Source organism: Oryza glaberrima, chromosome 1 (genome assembly GCF_000147395.1).
Source record: "Oryza glaberrima chromosome 1, OglaRS2, whole genome shotgun sequence".
Lineage (NCBI taxonomy): Eukaryota > Viridiplantae > Streptophyta > Magnoliopsida > Poales > Poaceae > Oryza > Oryza glaberrima.
The window spans coordinates 17,375,410-17,393,746 of record NC_068326.1 but is presented as its reverse complement, the minus strand read 5'-3'; the positions used below and the strand labels follow the sequence as shown (position 1 = coordinate 17,393,746).

At 40.7% G+C, this 18,337-nt stretch overlaps 1 protein-coding gene and 1 pseudogene across 1 annotated transcript; one reads left to right on the top strand and one right to left on the bottom strand.

Moving 5' to 3' along the window:
- Nucleotides 1-275: 275 nt before the first annotated feature.
- On the bottom strand, nucleotides 276-8,590 carry LOC127758998 (uncharacterized). Its single transcript, XM_052283952.1, has 4 exons — nucleotides 8,265-8,590; nucleotides 1,779-3,408; nucleotides 1,615-1,686; nucleotides 276-1,508 (listed from the first exon to the last, which is right to left on the bottom strand). Exons 1-4 carry the CDS (start codon nucleotides 8,507-8,509, stop codon nucleotides 1,095-1,097), a joined length of 2,361 nt encoding a protein of 786 aa, XP_052139912.1. The 5' UTR covers nucleotides 8,510-8,590; the 3' UTR covers nucleotides 276-1,094.
- A 7,354-nt stretch (nucleotides 8,591-15,944) lies between these two features.
- Nucleotides 15,945-18,337, top strand: LOC127766298 (uncharacterized; annotated as a pseudogene).

Sequence of the window (18,337 nt, the reverse complement as noted above, 5' to 3'; positions counted from 1 at the left end):
TAAGAAGAGTCCAATTTGGAGAGGTAAAGAATCAATCCAGTTGTTCCAAAAGGGGATATTGTTGCATATTACTCCAAGTAAAGGCTCTTCCTTTAATAGGGAGTTCTAAAACTTTAATAGGGAGTTCTAAAAGACCCAGAGTGTTTATGATATCATTTAAAATAAAAATATCATTCATATCAGCTCCCATTTTATTTCTATTTTCAATTGATCTATAGAAATTAAATTAAAGTCACCAAGGAAAAGCCAGACATCATCCTGATCCATCTGGAAGTTTCTTAACCAAGATACAAAATTATCCCTCTCCTGTCCACTACAAGGACCATAAACACAAGCAAGAAACCAAGTTTCCTTGTTCTGGGTGGAGACAAATTTTACCAAAAGAGCATGATCAGTGCTTGAATGAATATCACCCTTAAAAAACTTACTAATCCAAGCAACAAGAATGCCTCCAAAAGCCCCTCTGGAAGGGACAAAAAGAAAACTATCTAACTTACTAATCCAAGCAACAAGAATGCCTCCAGAAGCCCCTCTGGAAGGGACAAAAAGAAAACTATCAAAAATTTTTGGCAAAACTTTCTTCAGAAACTCCTTATCTATAACCTCTCTTTTCGTTTCCTGTAAACACACAACCTGGCTATTACTGTCAGACACAGGCTGTCTAAGAGCATCCCATTTTTCAACAGCATTTCAACCTCTAATATTCTAGCAGAGCACATTCCAATCACGACAGCTGCTGTCAGCCATAACATACTGCATATAACGTAATAAAAAGTTATAAACGGAGTTTGCCTGATAAAGATTGGGCCACAGAACTTCATTACAAATAAAATAACTGAGTGAATATATCAAGTTCAGACTGCAAGCAAGCAAAAGATAAGGACTTGTCCTACAAAGGTTTAACCAAAACAACTAACATGACCAAACTAGACAAGAATTAAAATTATTCTGCATCTTCAGAAGGTCTTGCGAGTTCCTTCAGCTTTTCTCCTTCAAGCTTTGACTTAGCCAAATCCTCAAGATGAAGGCCGCACATCTCTGTTCCCATCTTTTGCAATAAAGAAACAGAACATTCAGCGCATACCAGTGATAGCTTAGAGACCGAGAGCTAAGTTGACAAGGGAAGAAATGGGCTCGCTGTGCTTAACAATTCCAACACCATAGTAGAATATCTTAAACATTTCAAGCCTTTCTTCTGTTCCAGCTACTTCTTTCAGCGCCTTATCCATTTCACACTGAAAGAAAACTTCATTGCAGTGGCTACTGCATTGCTTCATCCAAATGATTAGTTCTACTGCGACTCGCCTTATCCCTGGGAACTCGATGGCTGGTGACTTGTATAAATCTAGGATCTTTCTAAGCTTCTGCATGACCATGTACACTGTAACATTGGCACTCCGGAGAGCTTCATTGAAATCGCTTGCGTGAATGGATGTGCAGATCTGAACACTGAGCCCAACAAAGCTCTCTAGTAGTGCACCCTGCTTGGTCCTCCATTCTTGGAAATTCTGTGTTTATATACACCACCAAGAATATATTTAGAGAGAGAATTAATAACTGATAAAAGATATATGATTTTGGAGAAATGTGTGATTTGGAGGATAACTTTCTTACATTAGCATGTTCTCCAGCATACAGTACAGGATCCTCTAGCTTCTCCACTTCTGACTTTATTGCTTTCAGCAGCTGTAGATGATGACAGCACAAGCATTAGAATTATAGAATTTAACACTGTAAGGACACTATAAAACTTTTAGAAAATAATAACCGGACATTACCGCTGGTAGTGCAGTGTTGATTATTGTCTTCTGAAGATGAGCATGCTCTGCTCTGGAGTTGGCATGTAAAATGACCGAAAGTTTTGCAACGTTCGTTTTGAACCCAGTAGAGTCAGCAGAGAGCATCTCGACAAGTTTCTGCATGTCTTGAGGCTTCAGTTCTTCTTGGATCTTCCAGACAATGCTTTGATTATCCATTGCAAGCATAACTAGTGCTTCAGCATTAGGTTTTGCTAGCTGTCTTCTATCAGCTGAAATTTCAGAAATCATCTGTGACCTTGGAACAAGGAAAGAGACAAGCTTCCTAATAATTTGTGGAGAGGATGCAATCTCTTCCCTCCCGGTCTCATCCAATGCTAAACAAGCAAGAACTCCAATGGCTTCAACAAGTAGCTTTACTTGGCTTCTAGGGTGTTGTAGTATCTTGCTAATGTTCCTGAGTACATAGACATTGTCAGAGACTTTGCACCTAAGCACTCTCCCAGAATCACCAGCAGCGCTAACTAGCTTGTGCAACACCTGAACTGCCTCCAAAATGATCTCTTCGTCTCTGACTGCAGATGATGAGACTATGCTCAAGCTGCGATCATCACCAGTAACATCTGTGAGGTTCACAATGCTTGCAATCACCTGGCCATCAGCATCCGCGACCTTGTTGCAGTTGTCCGGATTGTCCATGATCTTGTTGAGGATTTTCACACCGAACCAGGTGAACTCCATGCTCACAGTCACATCGTTGCCAGAGTTGTCAGCAGCAACGATCAACGATGACACGATCGGCAGCATTGCTGGGAAGCTCTCAAGGAGAAGGTCCCGAGAGAGCTCCAAGATGACGCCTGCAGCATGTCCTCTGGTATTCACTTCCTCCCGGGTGTTGTTCGTCAGCCCTAGCATGCTGACCACGCCGCCGACCGTGTCGGCAGAAGCTCGGAGCCTCATGAGCGCCAGCGCTCTGTACTGGGGCACTCTAAGGATGCTGTCAAGAACACGGACCCCGACGAGGCGATCCGCGACGGAGTTGGATCGCACCAGCTCCATGGCGAAGCTAACCAGGTCCATGTTCATGGCTTCGCGGACGTTACCACCGGAGCATCTCAGGTAGGTGACAAGCATGTAATGGGTCACCATCTGCTTCCCCAAGGGGCCGAGCTGGTACGCCTCCGTGATCCTGAGCACCAGCTGGATGTCGGCGACGGCGAAGATGGCTTGGGCTAGCAAGTCGCAGGCGCCCTGTACGAGCACCAGGCCGTAGAAGAGGTTGAGTGAACCATTGATGCTCTTGTGGTCGCTGCTGCCCTGGTCCGCCGGATCGACGTAGTCTTGCTTGCTCAGGCGCAGCGCGGCGAGGACGACGGAGGCGACGGCGGCGGAGTACTGCACGAGCGCGAAGCCCATCAGCAGGAGCTTGGCGAGGAAGAAGCCGCAGCTGCAGCGCTTGGAGTAGTATGACGTGACCATGGCTCTCAAGCCTTGTGCTGTCACAGACGACGATGAAACCTGCCGGTTGATGCTTATGTGTCTTTGCCAGCTCCCATTCTCCATAGCCTCAAATCTTTCGGTCTGTGCCGCCACTACTTCAGGAGCATTGAGGATGAACTGATCCCTTGGATCCACGGCACTGTTGAAAAGCCTGCCATTTGGAAAGTGGGATTGCAACCGGAAGATAAAGTGCAAGTTAGTGAGGATCCGTTTAATTCACCCCGGCCTTCTTGTTTTGTACAAGGCACTATATGCGAGAGTTGAAGAAAGGAAGGGACATGTGTTAAGAGTTAATCTAGTTGTTTATGTTTTCATCATGTTCAGTCAAGTCCTGTATGGTTGTCGAGTTCAAATTGGTTAGTGTTTTGTATGGCGTGGTGAGCTGATCAGCCGTCAGTGAAAACACAGAGTAAGTGTTGAATAGTCTTATATTGGTTGTAAAAAGACAAATGATCTAAGATATAAGTAGAGGAGTCCCTTACTTTAATGGCTAGCTTTTACGGTGAGAAAGGCCCTTTACAATCCTACACTTGGTATCAGAGCCTAACTAGGTTAACATCTCTGGCCCGATGGACACAGTGTGTGAAGGCCTAATGGACCGTGGGACTGGGGCCCGTATACGGTGAAGGACTAAGGGATACTAATGTGTGAAGGGGGAGATTGTTAAATAGTCCCACGTTCCTTGTGAAAAGACAAAAACTTAAGATATAAGTGGGTAAGTGGGGAAGCCCCTTACTACAGTAAGCATAAAGTGGCTTTTGGAGTGGGAGGAGCCTGAGTGGGAGGAGCCCATCACTACAGTAAGCATAAAGTGGTTTTTGGGTGAAAAATGCTCAGTAATCATAAAGTGGAAAAAAACTTTGAAATTATAGTGTTGAATTTTTTTTTTCATATATGAAATTCGAACGGTTTTACAGGAATAGACCGTGGTCGCAGTTCAGCAGTACGAACTTGGGACGAAATTTTAAGACCAACGCGTGATAGTGACGACGCGGCCACCGGCCTCGCAGCCCGCAGGGCAGTGCCACGGTTGCCGGGTTGCGAGGGTCTCGTGGTCGGCAAGCGACATGGCCTCGACCTCGCTGGTTAGCCAAGTGACATTACCTAATGACGCAATTAATCATCCTGATTAGTGATTAATTAATTACTAATGGCGTTAGTTAAAAAACCATACTTAATTCGTTGCTAATGATGCTAATTACTCTATTAATCGTGCGAGTTCTCTGGTTAGAAAATACATTTGTTGTAATGATCATGACAACCCAACTTTTGAAAAATAGAGAAAATCCATTATATGCCGCTAACTTTGTTACGAGTCTATGATTTACCACTGATTTTGTCACGTTATACAACATGCCATCGATTTTTGCTTAACTTCTACGATTTACCATCGCCGTCCGGTTAGCTTCCGTTATCACTGTAAATTTTGTCCAAATGACCAAAATACCCCTAGGACAAAAACTTCCAAAATTTGGATTAAAAAAAATCTAAAATATCATATTATAAACATAAGATTGTAAACATCCAAATTGGCCAAAAACTCAAAATATGATATTTCATAATTTTTATCAAAATTTGCCCTAAATTCCTGAAGCATCTCATGAAGAAAGGGATTTTGTATGAGGACTCTTTAAAGAGTAGAAAGCCGCAATAGTGAGTCTTCCCCGTCTACGAATGTAAGAAATAAGCGCAAATGATGCAATGACGAAACATCTACGAAATTGTAGCACTGTAGTTTAGGCCACATTTCGAAGGGGAGAATTGATCGATTAAGAGATCTTGTTATCACTATTATAGCAGGATGATCTCTAAGTGATACGTATTAATTAAGAAATCATATTCAACTATACCTTTGTACATGGTTCTTATAATCCATACGTTTCTTTTTTTTAAACCAGCAAAAGTGCCCGTGCGTTGCAACGGAAAGAAAAAACGAGTAAAATGAATTAAAACATATTAGATTCTAATTTAATGAAATATAAATTTTCTGCAATATTGATTACACTCTTTGAAATTATAGCAAAAGTACCCGTGTGTTGCAACGGAAGGAAAAAAAAGATAAAATTTAATTAAAACATATTAAATTCTAATTAAATGAAATACAAATTTTCTGAACTGTTTGGCTATTTTTTAAGTAGGTAGGTATAATTTCATTCCATTATCTAAAAAAGGGTAGGTATATAATTAAATTAATTTATAAGTAAAATAAGTGTGAGAAATAAAATGTTATGGTTGGATTTATTTTTTAATAAATTTTCTATATTAATTACACTCTTTGAAATTTTCTTGGAATTTACATAGCTTGATTGCTAATTTTGATAATACAAACATCATTTCAGCATTTATTTAAATTAAAATCAAAATAAAAATCCTTTTTTCTCTATGGGCCATTTTCAGCCCATTTTCTTCTTCAGCCCGCAAGCGACCAAAGTTTAATTATTATCCCCATACTCCCCCTCTCACTCGCTGGATCACCGGCCCACATGCGGCTCAAGTGGTGCGGCCCATCGCTCAATCGATCTGAGCCGTTCATTTTGATAGACGGCTCAGATCAGTTCCAAATTAATGAAAACCCTAACCCTAACCCTCACCCTCCCCTTCCCCTTAGCCGGCCGCCTCTCCTGCCCCCGACGCCGCCTCTCCTCCTCCCCCTCTCCCCACCGGCGCCGTCTCTGCCCCCACCGGCGCCGCTTCCCCTCCCCTCCCCTCCCCTCCCCTCTCCCCTTTGGCGGCGCTGCTCCCTCTCCCCCTCTCCCACCTGTCTCACCGGCACGGCGTGGCGATAGCGGGGTGCGGCGGAGACGGCTGTTCCTCCCCCTCTCCCTCTCCCCGTCGGCCTCGACGGCCGTCCCTCCCTCCCTCTCGGTGAAGGCGCCCTCCCAACAGCGGCATCGTCAGCAACGACGGTGTCGGCGGCGTCCGCGCTCGCTCGGTGACAACCGTCCCTACGACGACGTTGACGGTGACGATGGCGTCTGCGGCGTCCGCGGGTGGATCCATCAGCGGTGGCGGCGACCGCAGGCGTATCCGGCGGTGGCGGCCTCCGCCGCCTCTCTTCTCCCTCCGGCGGCGTCGGCGGCCACCATTTTTTTTTCAATTTTTTCCATCGCTATTGTTAACCAAATCGGATTGTGAACGGACAAAAACAGGGAGGAAAATTGGATGTGACGAAAGGAAAAATACGAATATTTATATTAGATAAGATTATTTTTTGAATTCGTTTGAATTCACATGTACAAAGTTTGTATGCACAAAAATATCTACTTACAAAGTATGTATGCATAAACTATTTTGTGTATAATTTTTTGGGGTTGGGCAAACATGCCATTGAATTTGTCCAAGATTTATATGTAAAATTTTTATGTGCAAAATTTATATGTACAAGAGGTCTATTTATCAAGTTTATATGTATAAAGTGTTGTGTATTACTAACTTTCTATACGTATAAATCATGTCCATTTTTTTTGTCAAAAATTGGGCGTTGTTTCACCAAGTAGGTCGAAAATGTTTCACTAAATAGATAAAAAAGTCTCAATCTTTTAAAAAGCTAAAACACAATCAAATCATCCCGTGAAACATTTTGGTACAACGTATGAAATAACGGTTTCCAAAAAATCGGACGCTGTTTCACCCTATATAAAAAGAATGTTTCAGCAAATAGCGAAAGAATGTTTTAGTTCTTAAAAAAAGTGAAACACGATCAGATCGCTAGATGAAACAATTTGGTTCAACGTATGTAACAAACGATTTAAAGCCATTGCATCACTTAAACCCCGTGTACATCAACAAACCACGTATCCATCATGATGAAATAATTAAACAATATCAAAAATCCACTACAATATTTTCCCATACATAGGGAAACATCACGAGTATACTAGCTGAAACATTGTCGGTGGAACAAAAAAAAATGAAATGGATCCCCATAATAGGGCGTTTCCGTTATATCCAGGCGGTTGTTGCAATGGGGCGCACGTGGTGGAGACACATGGTGGGCGCGGGCGCACGTGTTGGGGGTACGTGGGTGGCGGGCGGCACGGGTGTCTGATTTTTTTTCTCCCCATCGGGCATCCGACGCGTAGGATTTGCGATTTTGTTTGGCTAGGCCTATGTTGCTTGAGAAAACGCTCCCCAACTCAATCCCCCCGCACCCCTACCATCCTTGGCCCCGGGCATATGGTAATATATTTTGTTTACTTCCGATCTCACCCCAACATTAATAAATGGGCGAATAGCTAATTTAGTCCCTTAGGTTTCACCGAAGGCTCAATTTGGTCCTTCAGGTTTCATTTTGTTCACATAGGTCCTCTAAGTATTTTTTCTGGCTTAAAATCATCCTTGAGCTCACTTGATATGCCATATCGCTATTTCTAGTCAACAAAGAAAATGTCTCTTTTGCCCTTAATTTATATGCAACTATACACTAGAAAAGAGAAAACCAAAATGAATAAACAATATTTTTACTTCCTATTATTTCAACATGTGCATATGAAACTTGAGCCTAATGGCTATCGTATACACTTGCAAGTACATAATTTATTTTCGTTTTACATAAATTGCTATCCATTATCTCTAAAAAGAATTCATTGCACACAATTTGTTCTCTTATATATGTGAATGAGGAGGTATAATTGTTATTTATCAAGAGAGTTGTTGGTTATGTTGGTTTAAGGATAAGTTTGAATGAAAATAAAAACTTGATGGACTAATATGGACAGATTGAAACATCAAGGACTAAACTGAGCCTCTCATGAAATTTGGAGGACCACTTTGGCTATTCACCCTTATTAAATTATACTTCCTCCGTTTCACAATGTAAGACTTTCTATCATTGCCCATATTCATTTAGATGTTAATGAATCTAGACATATGTATGTCTTTAGATTCATTAACATCTATATTTATGTGGACAATGCTAGAAAGTCTTACATTGTGAAACGGAGGGAGTAAGAAACTTATGGTCGTAAAATATTAAACTGTATTTGAATTATATTCGAAATGACAAACCTGGCAGCTTCCATGAAGGAGATGATGGTGACGAACCAGAAATCCTTCTGTTTTATGAGGGTGGAGAATCCACCGAGCAGGACGATGGTGGCCCAAGCGAGTGCCAACGCCCCGAAGCTGCTGATCGCCTTGTCGATGAACGCCCAGCGCAGTATCATCCAGTTCAGCTTCGCCTCTGGCAGCCCAAGTACTTCTGCAGCTACATTGGTGGTGGTGCTACTGCTAGCAGCAGTTGCATGATCCATGGCCTTCCCTAGCTGCTGCTTCAACCACACCCGCCTTAACTAATTCTTGCCTGTGTGTTTGTTTCTGCCGATGTTTCTCTCCCTGCATGCCTACCTGTGTCCTGATTAAAACCATGCCATCCATCCATGACTTTATAACAAGAATTATTCCACAAGACCGGCAACACTCAAAGACGATCACTTTTACTTTGAGTCTTACTACTAGCTAGTGTTCCCCTAAAACGGATGATACTGTTATCTTGGCAAAATGGGCAAGCAACATGTAATTACGTGCAGAGAAGATACTTAAAAATTAAAAGGAAGAATGTGGACATGAAAGTCTGAAAAATTTATGACCTTATATTTTAAGACAGATGAAGTAGATTTGCAGGTGAGGAATGATAAAGTAAGAGGATGCAACAGATATCCTATCCTATTCCCAATCCCATACTTTTATATTTATGGGGCGAAAATACGGAGAATGCTTGTAATCGGCCGTCCGAACAAGACAGGAAAATCGGACACCACGCCGATGCTTCCCACGTTGGAGTATCTGCAATCAACTAACTGCTAATTTCAACCATGCATATGCATGTGTCAATTTTCAAAATATTTTTTCTCTTAGACTATTTATCCGATCTAAAATCTGATTACACCGTTATATTCATTGGAATTAAATCTTTATAACAAGATATCACATGATTATATTCCGATTAAAGAAAAACATATGTTTCAAACCATTAATACTTTATGTTTCATACGTTATAGCAACATGTTTTAGCATCAGTTTTTATTGTGTTTCATAAAATTCACAGAAATACTTGCCACTACCCTCCCATCTCTCTCCACCTCATACATGCATGCATGTATGCATTTTTGCGAGCTTTAAAATGATTTTTCTCATAACTATATGAACCAGCTACAGTAACCTCGAGCACCATTAGGAGCACGATTTTCTCTCTCTTAAGAACACATACATAGGGGGAAAGGTTTTGATCTCGAATCTTTTGAAAGATTTATTGTACCAGAGGTTAGCTATACTTTGTCCTACTCTTTTTGTCAACTTTTTTTTTCATTTTTATTGGTTGTATGTTGAGATTTTTCATCGCAAAAAATACTTGACATGGAGGAAAAAAACAATTTTTATTTGTTATTTGGATCTCAAAATGGCAAACTTTGCAAGAAATATTGTGCATGATCGATGTTCCATATATATATATAGTTTTCGATAGGCTTATTTTTAGCAGATTTATATATTAGTTAACTGCAAAAGAATGAGCTAGCTAGGAAAAGAAGAAGAGAAAGAAGGGTAGTTTGGTAATTTGTCCGAGGGATGTATGTTTTATATATGCAGATTTTTGGCTAGATTTAATTATCTTGTTCAAAATATTTAAATTAACTAAAATTGTATTATTTTTCTGCAATTAATTAATTAATGCATAGATGGCGGACAGGGCATGGATGAATAAAGAGAGATATCGTGCGTCGTACATTAAAGGAGTCGACATATTCATGAAAGCAGCTAAGAAGAATGCTGCATATAAGAAGACCAAAGATATTAGATGTCCATGCGTGCACTGCAAAAATCAGAAAAGTTGGAACGATCCATCTGTAATCGAGCAACACTTGGTGACACATGGATTTGTTGAACGCTACACAAACTAGCCACATCATGGAGAGATCCCAAGCAAGCAAGTTCCGAACCAGGCTACAGTACGCGACGAACTGTTGAGCTAGGACGAGGATGTCATTGTAGTAGCTGAAGAAGAAGAAGAAGTGCATGCAGTAGAACCCGTTGATGATGATGATGTTGTTGGTGGTGGCAATGGTCAGCACAATACAGTTGATGATGCCGATGATGGTAATGTCAGTGTAGATGATGGTAATTTTGCAGATTTGGAAGAGATGTTGCGTCATGCTGAACCTGAGGTTGTTGCTGGGTCCGCTCGTGGGTTGGATAACTTTGATGCATTGAAAAAGGCAGCGAATGATCTTTTGTACGATGAGGCAAAGGGCTGTGAGAAGGATTTCACATTGTTGCGGACGGTGCTTGAGCTTATGAGATTAAAGGCCAGAAATGGTTGGTCCGACAGTAGTTTTAACGACTTGTTGGTTCTGTTGAAGAAACTTTTTCCGCAACCCAACTCCCTGCCAACAAGCACATATGAAGCGGAGAAGCTTATACGCCCTTTGTCACTGGGTGTGCGAAAGATACACGCGTGTGTTAACCACTGTATCCTATTCCGTAAAGAGTACGAGGATTTGGACAGATGCCCAACATGCAAGAGTAGTCGAACAAAACAAGCCATAGCCAGTCCGAGGGTCTGGATGTTGCCCTTGACGATGTAGATGAGTCTGATCCATGCAAAGACAGTAACAAAAAGAAGATTCCCCAGCTTGTCATGCGGTACCTTCCTGTGAAAGATCGTTTGAAGCGTTTGTTCTCAAACCCGAGGGATGCCGGATTGATGCGTTGGCATCACGAAAAGCGAAAAAAGGATGGGATAATTCGACATCCTGCAGATGCAAGACAGTGGAAGGAATTTGACAGAAAGTATCATAAGTTTGCAGAGGACCCAAGAAACGTAAGGTTTGCATTGAGCACCGATGGAATGAATCCATTCGGTGACTTGAGCAGCTCACACAGCACGTGGCCAGTACTCCTAACCATGTACAACCTCCCAACGTGGCTGTGTCAGAAAAGGAAGTATATCTTGTTGACCATCCTGGTACAGGGACCACGACAACCTGGCAATGACATGGATGTGTTTCTGGAGCCTTTGCTGGAGGATATGCGTGATTTGTGGGAAGACGGGATCCGAGTTTGGGACGAATTCCTGAGGGAGTACTTCACGCTACATGCAATTATCATTGTCACCGTCAACGACTTGCCCGCACTGTTTTCCCTATTGGGACAAATCAAGGGAAAGACGGGTTGCATTATTTGTGTGGATGGTACCATGTACAGGTATCTTAAGGGATCGAAGAAGCTAGTGTACATGCGGCACCTGCGTTTCTTGAGAAAGAATCACTCGTACCGCTCCCAAGTAGATTATTTCGACGGTACTGTTGAGGAAGGTGATGCACCAGAACCATGGATGGGTGATAAAGTGTTCAGAATGACCAAAAACCTGAAGGTTGTTTTTGGGAAGGTAAAAAGGAAGGAAACAAATAAGCGAAAGAGAAATGATGCCGAAGTGCCAGCAAGCCCTAGCGTGCCATTCAAGAAGCACTCCATTTTCTTTAAGTACCTTCCGTACTGGAAAGATTTAGACATACGCCATTCTATCGATGTCATGCACCTAGAGATGTCTTCGATAGCACCATTGGGACTATACTGGACATACCAACTAAGACCAAGGATGGGCTGAAATCACGTAAGGACCTCGCGGATATGCAAATAAGAAAAGAGCTTCATCCTATGGATGAAGGTAATAATGGAAAAGTGTACCTTCCGCCTGCTTGCTACACCCTGACAAGAGAGGAGAAAATTGCATTGTGCAAATCCCTACATGGGGTGAGAGTGCCTACTGGCTTCTCCTCAAACATTAAGCGACTAGTGTCGATGAAGGATCTGTCGCTTTCAGGCTACAATTTCCATGACTGTCATGTAATGCTCACAGTATTCCTCGCCATTGCAACTAGAGCAGTCGAACCAGTTCACATAAAGCGGTCATCAATAAGCTGTGTTATTTCTTCAATTCCATATCTCAGAAAGTAATTGATCCTGAAGAGTTAGGTCCTCTCCGGGCTTTCGCCATACAGACAGTGTGCGAGCTTGAGATGCGTTTCCCTCCATCATTTTTCAATATGATGCAACACCTCATAGTTCATATTGTGCCTCAGATAATTGCACTTGGGCCCCTATACCTGCATCAGATGTGGCCTTTCGAACGATACATGTCCGTTCTAAAAGGCTACGTATAGAACCGCGCCCACCCAGAGGGATCCATGATAGAGGGATACACAATCGAGGAGGTCGTTGAGTGTTGCATTGATTACTAAAAAGATGGGAAAACAATTGGTTTACCGGTACCTCGACATGAAGATAGATTATCTGGGAAAGGAACAAAAAGGAAGAAAAGAATCCACGACAATGACTACAAAAAAGTGAAAGATGCTCATTTCACTGTGCTGCAGCAACTCGCAATAGTGGAGCCATACATAGAGCAACACCTGCATGAATTACAAGCAACAAATGTGGGGCGATCTAATGCATGGATCATGAAGAAACACAAGCATCACTTTACTGAATGGTTCAAGAACCTCGATCTACTAGATGGCCATACCATGGAAAAAAGAACAATTAAAATGCTGGCTGATGGGCCATCAAGTGTGTATGCCTCGTGGCAAGCATATGATCTGAATGGATACACGTTTTACACAAAAGCGAAAAACAAAAGGAGTGCATGCGAAAACAGTGGCGTTCGAGTAGAAGTAATCGACACAACTGGGCAAAAGAGCACATACTATGGATTCATAGAAGAAATCTGCGAACTAGACTATGGGCTAAATATGCAGATTCCACTGTTTCGGTGCCAATGGGTGAAACAACCAGCTGGCGTGTCTGTGGACAACTTTGGGCTGACAATAGTTGACTTTGACAACGTAGGCCACAAGGATGACCCATGGGTGCTTGCCAATCGGGTCGCTCAAGTTTTCTATGTGACAGACCCATCTCATTTGAAGAAAGACATAGTTATTTCGGGAAAACAAAGGATTTTGGGAGTTGATGATGTTGAAGATGTCGAGGCATACAATCAATATGAGAACATGACACTATTCACAGATTTTCGAAACAAGATATTACGCGCCGAAGAACCAATTGGTGAATCGCCGAAGCCATACATGAGAAATGAAGGTGTATGGAAAAGTGTTAGATGCTAATTCATTATATATGTATATCATGTTGGACGTATCGATGAATTTTAATGTATTATAATGCGTGACAATGATGGATGGTTGAATTTGGATATATTTTATTAGCTGTTTTGTTTGACTGATGCAATGAAACTGCATATATATAATCGTGCTCTTTTTTCCATATAAATTCAGATTGTTGCAACTGTGATTTAAATTCTGAAATCCAGTGATGTATGGCTATATATATGGTTTTGCAATGAAATGATGTATGGCTATATATATGGTTTAGGGTTTGAAATTTAGTTCAAATGGATGAATTGATAGATTGTCCGCAGATTTAATGTAGTTCCGAGGTTATCAAACCATCACAGAATACAAAATGCATGGGGAATTTTGGTGGATTGGTCAGTGTAGTCCATGGACGGAACTGACCTAGACACCAAAATTCTCCATGCATTTTGTATTCTGTCATTCTTTGATAATTAAGGAACTTAATTAGGTTTAGAGTTTGAAATTTAGTTAAAATGGAAGAATTGATAGATTGGCCGCAGATTTAATGTAGTTCCGAGGTTATCAAACCATCACAGAATACAAAATGCATGGGAATTTTGGTGGATTGGTCGGTGTAGTCCATGGACAGAACCGACCTAGTCACTAAAATTCTCCATGCATTTTGTATTCTGTCATTCTTTGATAATTAAGGAACTTAATTAGGTTTAGGGTTTGAAATTTAGTTCAAATGGAAGAATTGATAGATTGACCGCAGATTTAATGTAGTTCCGAGGTTATCAAACCATCACAGAATACAAAATGCATGGGGAGTTTTGGTGGATTGGTCAGTGTAGTCCATGGACAGAACCGACCTAGACACCAAAATTCTCTATGCATTTTGTATTCTGTCATTCTTTGATAATTAAGGAACTTAATTAGGTTTAGGGTTTGAAATTTAGTTAAAATGGAAGAATTGATAGATTGGCCGCAGATTTAATGTAGTTCCTAGGTTATCAAACCATCACAGAATACAAAATGCATGGGGAATTATGGTGGATTGGTCAGTATAGTCCATGGACGGAACCGACCTGACACCATAATTCTACATGCATTTTGTATTCTGTCATTCTTTATTCTGTCATTCTTTGATAATTAAGGAACTTAATTAGGTAGTTTGAAATGGTCAGCGTTGGTGGATTGTAATATTGATGTCGTTACCAATCTTATTGATTGGTAACAATATGTAACATACCCGAAATTTCAGGACTTAAAATTTCTTGTCAAAATAGTTAGAGGTTAACTTCTCCAATTTTGAGAGCCAAAAATTTCCGTTTTAATTTAGGTGATGACCAACTTAAACCATTGCATGATTAAAATTTGAGAACAAAATAAAACCTTTACATTCCCAACATTAGACTAGAAATGTCATCAAGCATTTGAGCATACATGTGCATAATGCATGCCTAGGCTCGAGTCCCTTGTGCATTTGGATTTTGGTCTAGCTTTTCATAATAGGTCTCATGGGCATAAACTAAAAGGGTTAAAATTACTAAACAAACCTATAGTTAATCTTGGGAGATAACATGTGGACTTAATATTTAACTCAGATATCATCTTCTCAGCCCAAAAGAAGTTTAATGTAAATCTATAATAATATTAGATGCAATCATGAAGTGGGAACACATACACAAAGTAAAGTAATCCTAATTCTCTAAAATATTATGTGCAAGTTAAAATCATGGGAAAAATTAGATAGACAATGCTTAGCACAAGCAATTCACTATAATATTGGTACAAGTTAACAACTAAGTTTAATACCACAAATTAATCAGTCAAAGCAGAAAACTAAAAGAAATCAAATCAAATTTTAATCGGCTAAAGCCATACTTCATCCAAAAGTACATTTAACTGCACATAAGTGAATATAGAAAATAACTTATTCAAATACTAGATCATTTATCATGCCTAAATATATTTTTTCTAGAATTTTCCTCCTCTGTTTAGGCTTCCTAAAAATTTAATCTACCTTTCTAATAGCCCATCTTTGTTTAATTTCTGTGAGCAATCTACCCATTATTTTTTAGTGCAACCAAAGAAAATGGAATCTAGGTGTAATCATTTACCTCCAGTAAAATCAACACTAGATAATTTGGTCCACACATTAAGTTATGAAGCTACAAAGTTAGAGGAGAAAATAATTCCAAAAAATGATCTAAAAATCAAGTTTACCCAGAATCTTACCCAACCCTCTCACCCTAGCCTAGTTTGCCACTACCTGGACCCACCTGACAGCCTCTTAAGCTTGCCTTGACTCTGTCCATCACTTCCTCCACTGCTCCAGCCGAGAGAGGGAGAGATTGAGCGAGCCAACGCGTGGCCGCAACGTGTCGTTGATCTCGGTTTCCCTTTTCTCGCTCTCTACTCCTCCCAGACGCGTCGCCATTCTCCATTCACCACTCAGAGCCGAAGAAACCGAGGGAGGAGGTTCTCTGCCTCTCCATCGCCCCAAACCTTGCCGCCGGCCGTGGAGACGACGACCATCGCCATCGCTGATTGGGTAAAGGTCATCTCCAGGTTTTTCGCGTTCCCTTATCTCCACACAATGCCGAACCATTTCTCTTTTGACCACCTCCCGTTTTGTGCATCACATCCATCGGAACGCGACCATGCCGACAACGTCCTGGAGCACGCACCGGAGCGCCGCCGCTTCAACCGTCGTCGTCGTCCGGCCATTCTCGACCACCTCGGAGCAAGCCGCTGCGCCATCGTCATCGCCTCAACCTCCTCTTCAATACGCCTCAAGAACCCCAGCCGGAGATGTGAAGGACTTGGAGAACACATCTTTTCTTCACCGGCGCCGATCTAGAATCGCCTCCGCCGTCATCATCGATTACTGCTGCCTCGGTGAGCCATTGTTCGATTCCTTGCACATAGACCATCTCCTTGACCTCACAACCCTCGTGCATGCTTGTTTGAAGCAGCTCATTGTCCAGTTCAAGCCATCATCGTTCACTCGAGGAGGAGCGCCGTCGCCGAGCCGTTCCACAAGTCACCGCTGCCGCCAAGACCTCGACAACCCTAGCTCGACCCACGGTGAGCATCCTGAAGGCTAGAAGACCACATGCATGCATCCTTTTCTTTCGGAATCGATTTCCATGCACACATGCACTTTCACCCCAAGAACCACCGCCGCTCACACTCGCCATCGGCGCTACTCCGATGTCCTCTAACCAAGAAAACTAGAGGAATAGAATCGCGAGAGCTTGCTCTTCATTTTATCTCTTGACCTCAACCTCAAACGAGCCACCGTTTGCCGCCGGCGAGCTCGAGATTGAGCTCAGCCATGGCTTGCTCTGCTCTGTCTAGAGCAGAAGGATGACTTCCGTGAATTAGATTAAGTGCAGGGATCCGTTTACAATTGTAGAAACACACTGACATATGGGCCTAGGACTGCGGGTTGATTCCTAGAAACCTCAAGGGCCTTTGTGCATATTGGTCCCTCACAGCCATGTGGACCCCATCCTTTAAAATCTGAAGAATAATTAAGAAAATGCCCAAACAAATATATGTTTAGCAGAAAAATGCACAAAGTTGTAAAATCTATATAAAATCAAATATAGCTCATTTTGAAGTGATTCCAGTTGCTGTAGATTCTTGAAGTTATGAACTTTATTCCAGGAATATAAAACCTGACACTCACTGTACAAATAATGTCTCTAAAATTTATCTAAGATAGGTCATACATAAAACATGTACAAACTTATAAAATACATAGAAAATTCATCTCAACTCATTTTGAAACAAACTCAAAAATTGCAGATTCGTCATCATGCACTCTCTGATTAGGTGAAATAAAAGTAATTACTTACTTTGCATCAAATGCCTCTAAAACTATTATATCTAAAATGATTAGTTTTAGATAAGCTAAACTTTCTTAATTCATGTAGAACCCAATTTAGCTACAATTTGAATAAACTTAAGTTCTGTAGGATCACCAAAACATGTATTTCCATGTTATGAAATAAGATTATATACTTACTGTGTAGTAAAAGTCTCTAAATATTCATATAAGGATTTACTAATATAGAGCAACCTTTAATTTGTAAAACTTGTAGAAAATTCATTTTTAGTCCAAATGAAATGAAGAAAGTTTCTATAGAACCAGCAAATAGTTAGCTTCAACATAGTAAAATAAAATTTGGCACCTTTTGTAGAGAACATAGATCAAAACCTTAACTTAGTGAAATAAGAATTTAAACACATAGTGTTGATTAAGTAATACATAAACATGTATAAGTATATATACACTTTAGGTCTAATTAAACCTAAATAAAAACTTGATTGACCAGTGAAGCCATAGTTCCATCCTCATCCACTAAAACTTAGAAGAACTTAGCTCATATAACCATTTCTAGGTTAATATAATATATTGCTAGTTTAGATTAGAGCATCTCTAGTTTATAAAATATGAACCATAGTAGTAAAGACCATAAACATGTGAACTAAAAATGTTTTAGTTAACCAAATTATTCCTTTTATTCAACTTAAACAGGAAGTAGCATGTTCTGAACCTACAACTTAAGAGTCATGCAAATATAAAACACTATTATGCCTAAAACACGTTGTAACTTGTAGAATCTATAAGAAAATCATTATAACTCCAAAAATTGTGAAACCAAATGTGTTAGTCTTAGAAAACACATCTCCACACCCCTGTGAAGTCTAATATAATAAAAATCACTTTACAAAAGTATTTTATAACACTACCTAAGACTATACTACTATAAACCGATAAAAATTCTAAAATTCATAACTCCCAAATGGAATAAGATAAAATAGATATTATTTCACCTAAATTCATTTTAGATCAGTACCAACCCACTGTGCATAAATCATGCATTTTAGAGCATTTTGGATTTTCAGCTCTTTCGGTGTTTAATTGCATAACGTGTCCTTTATCTAGATAATTGCATAATCGGTGAAGGAGTGGATTAG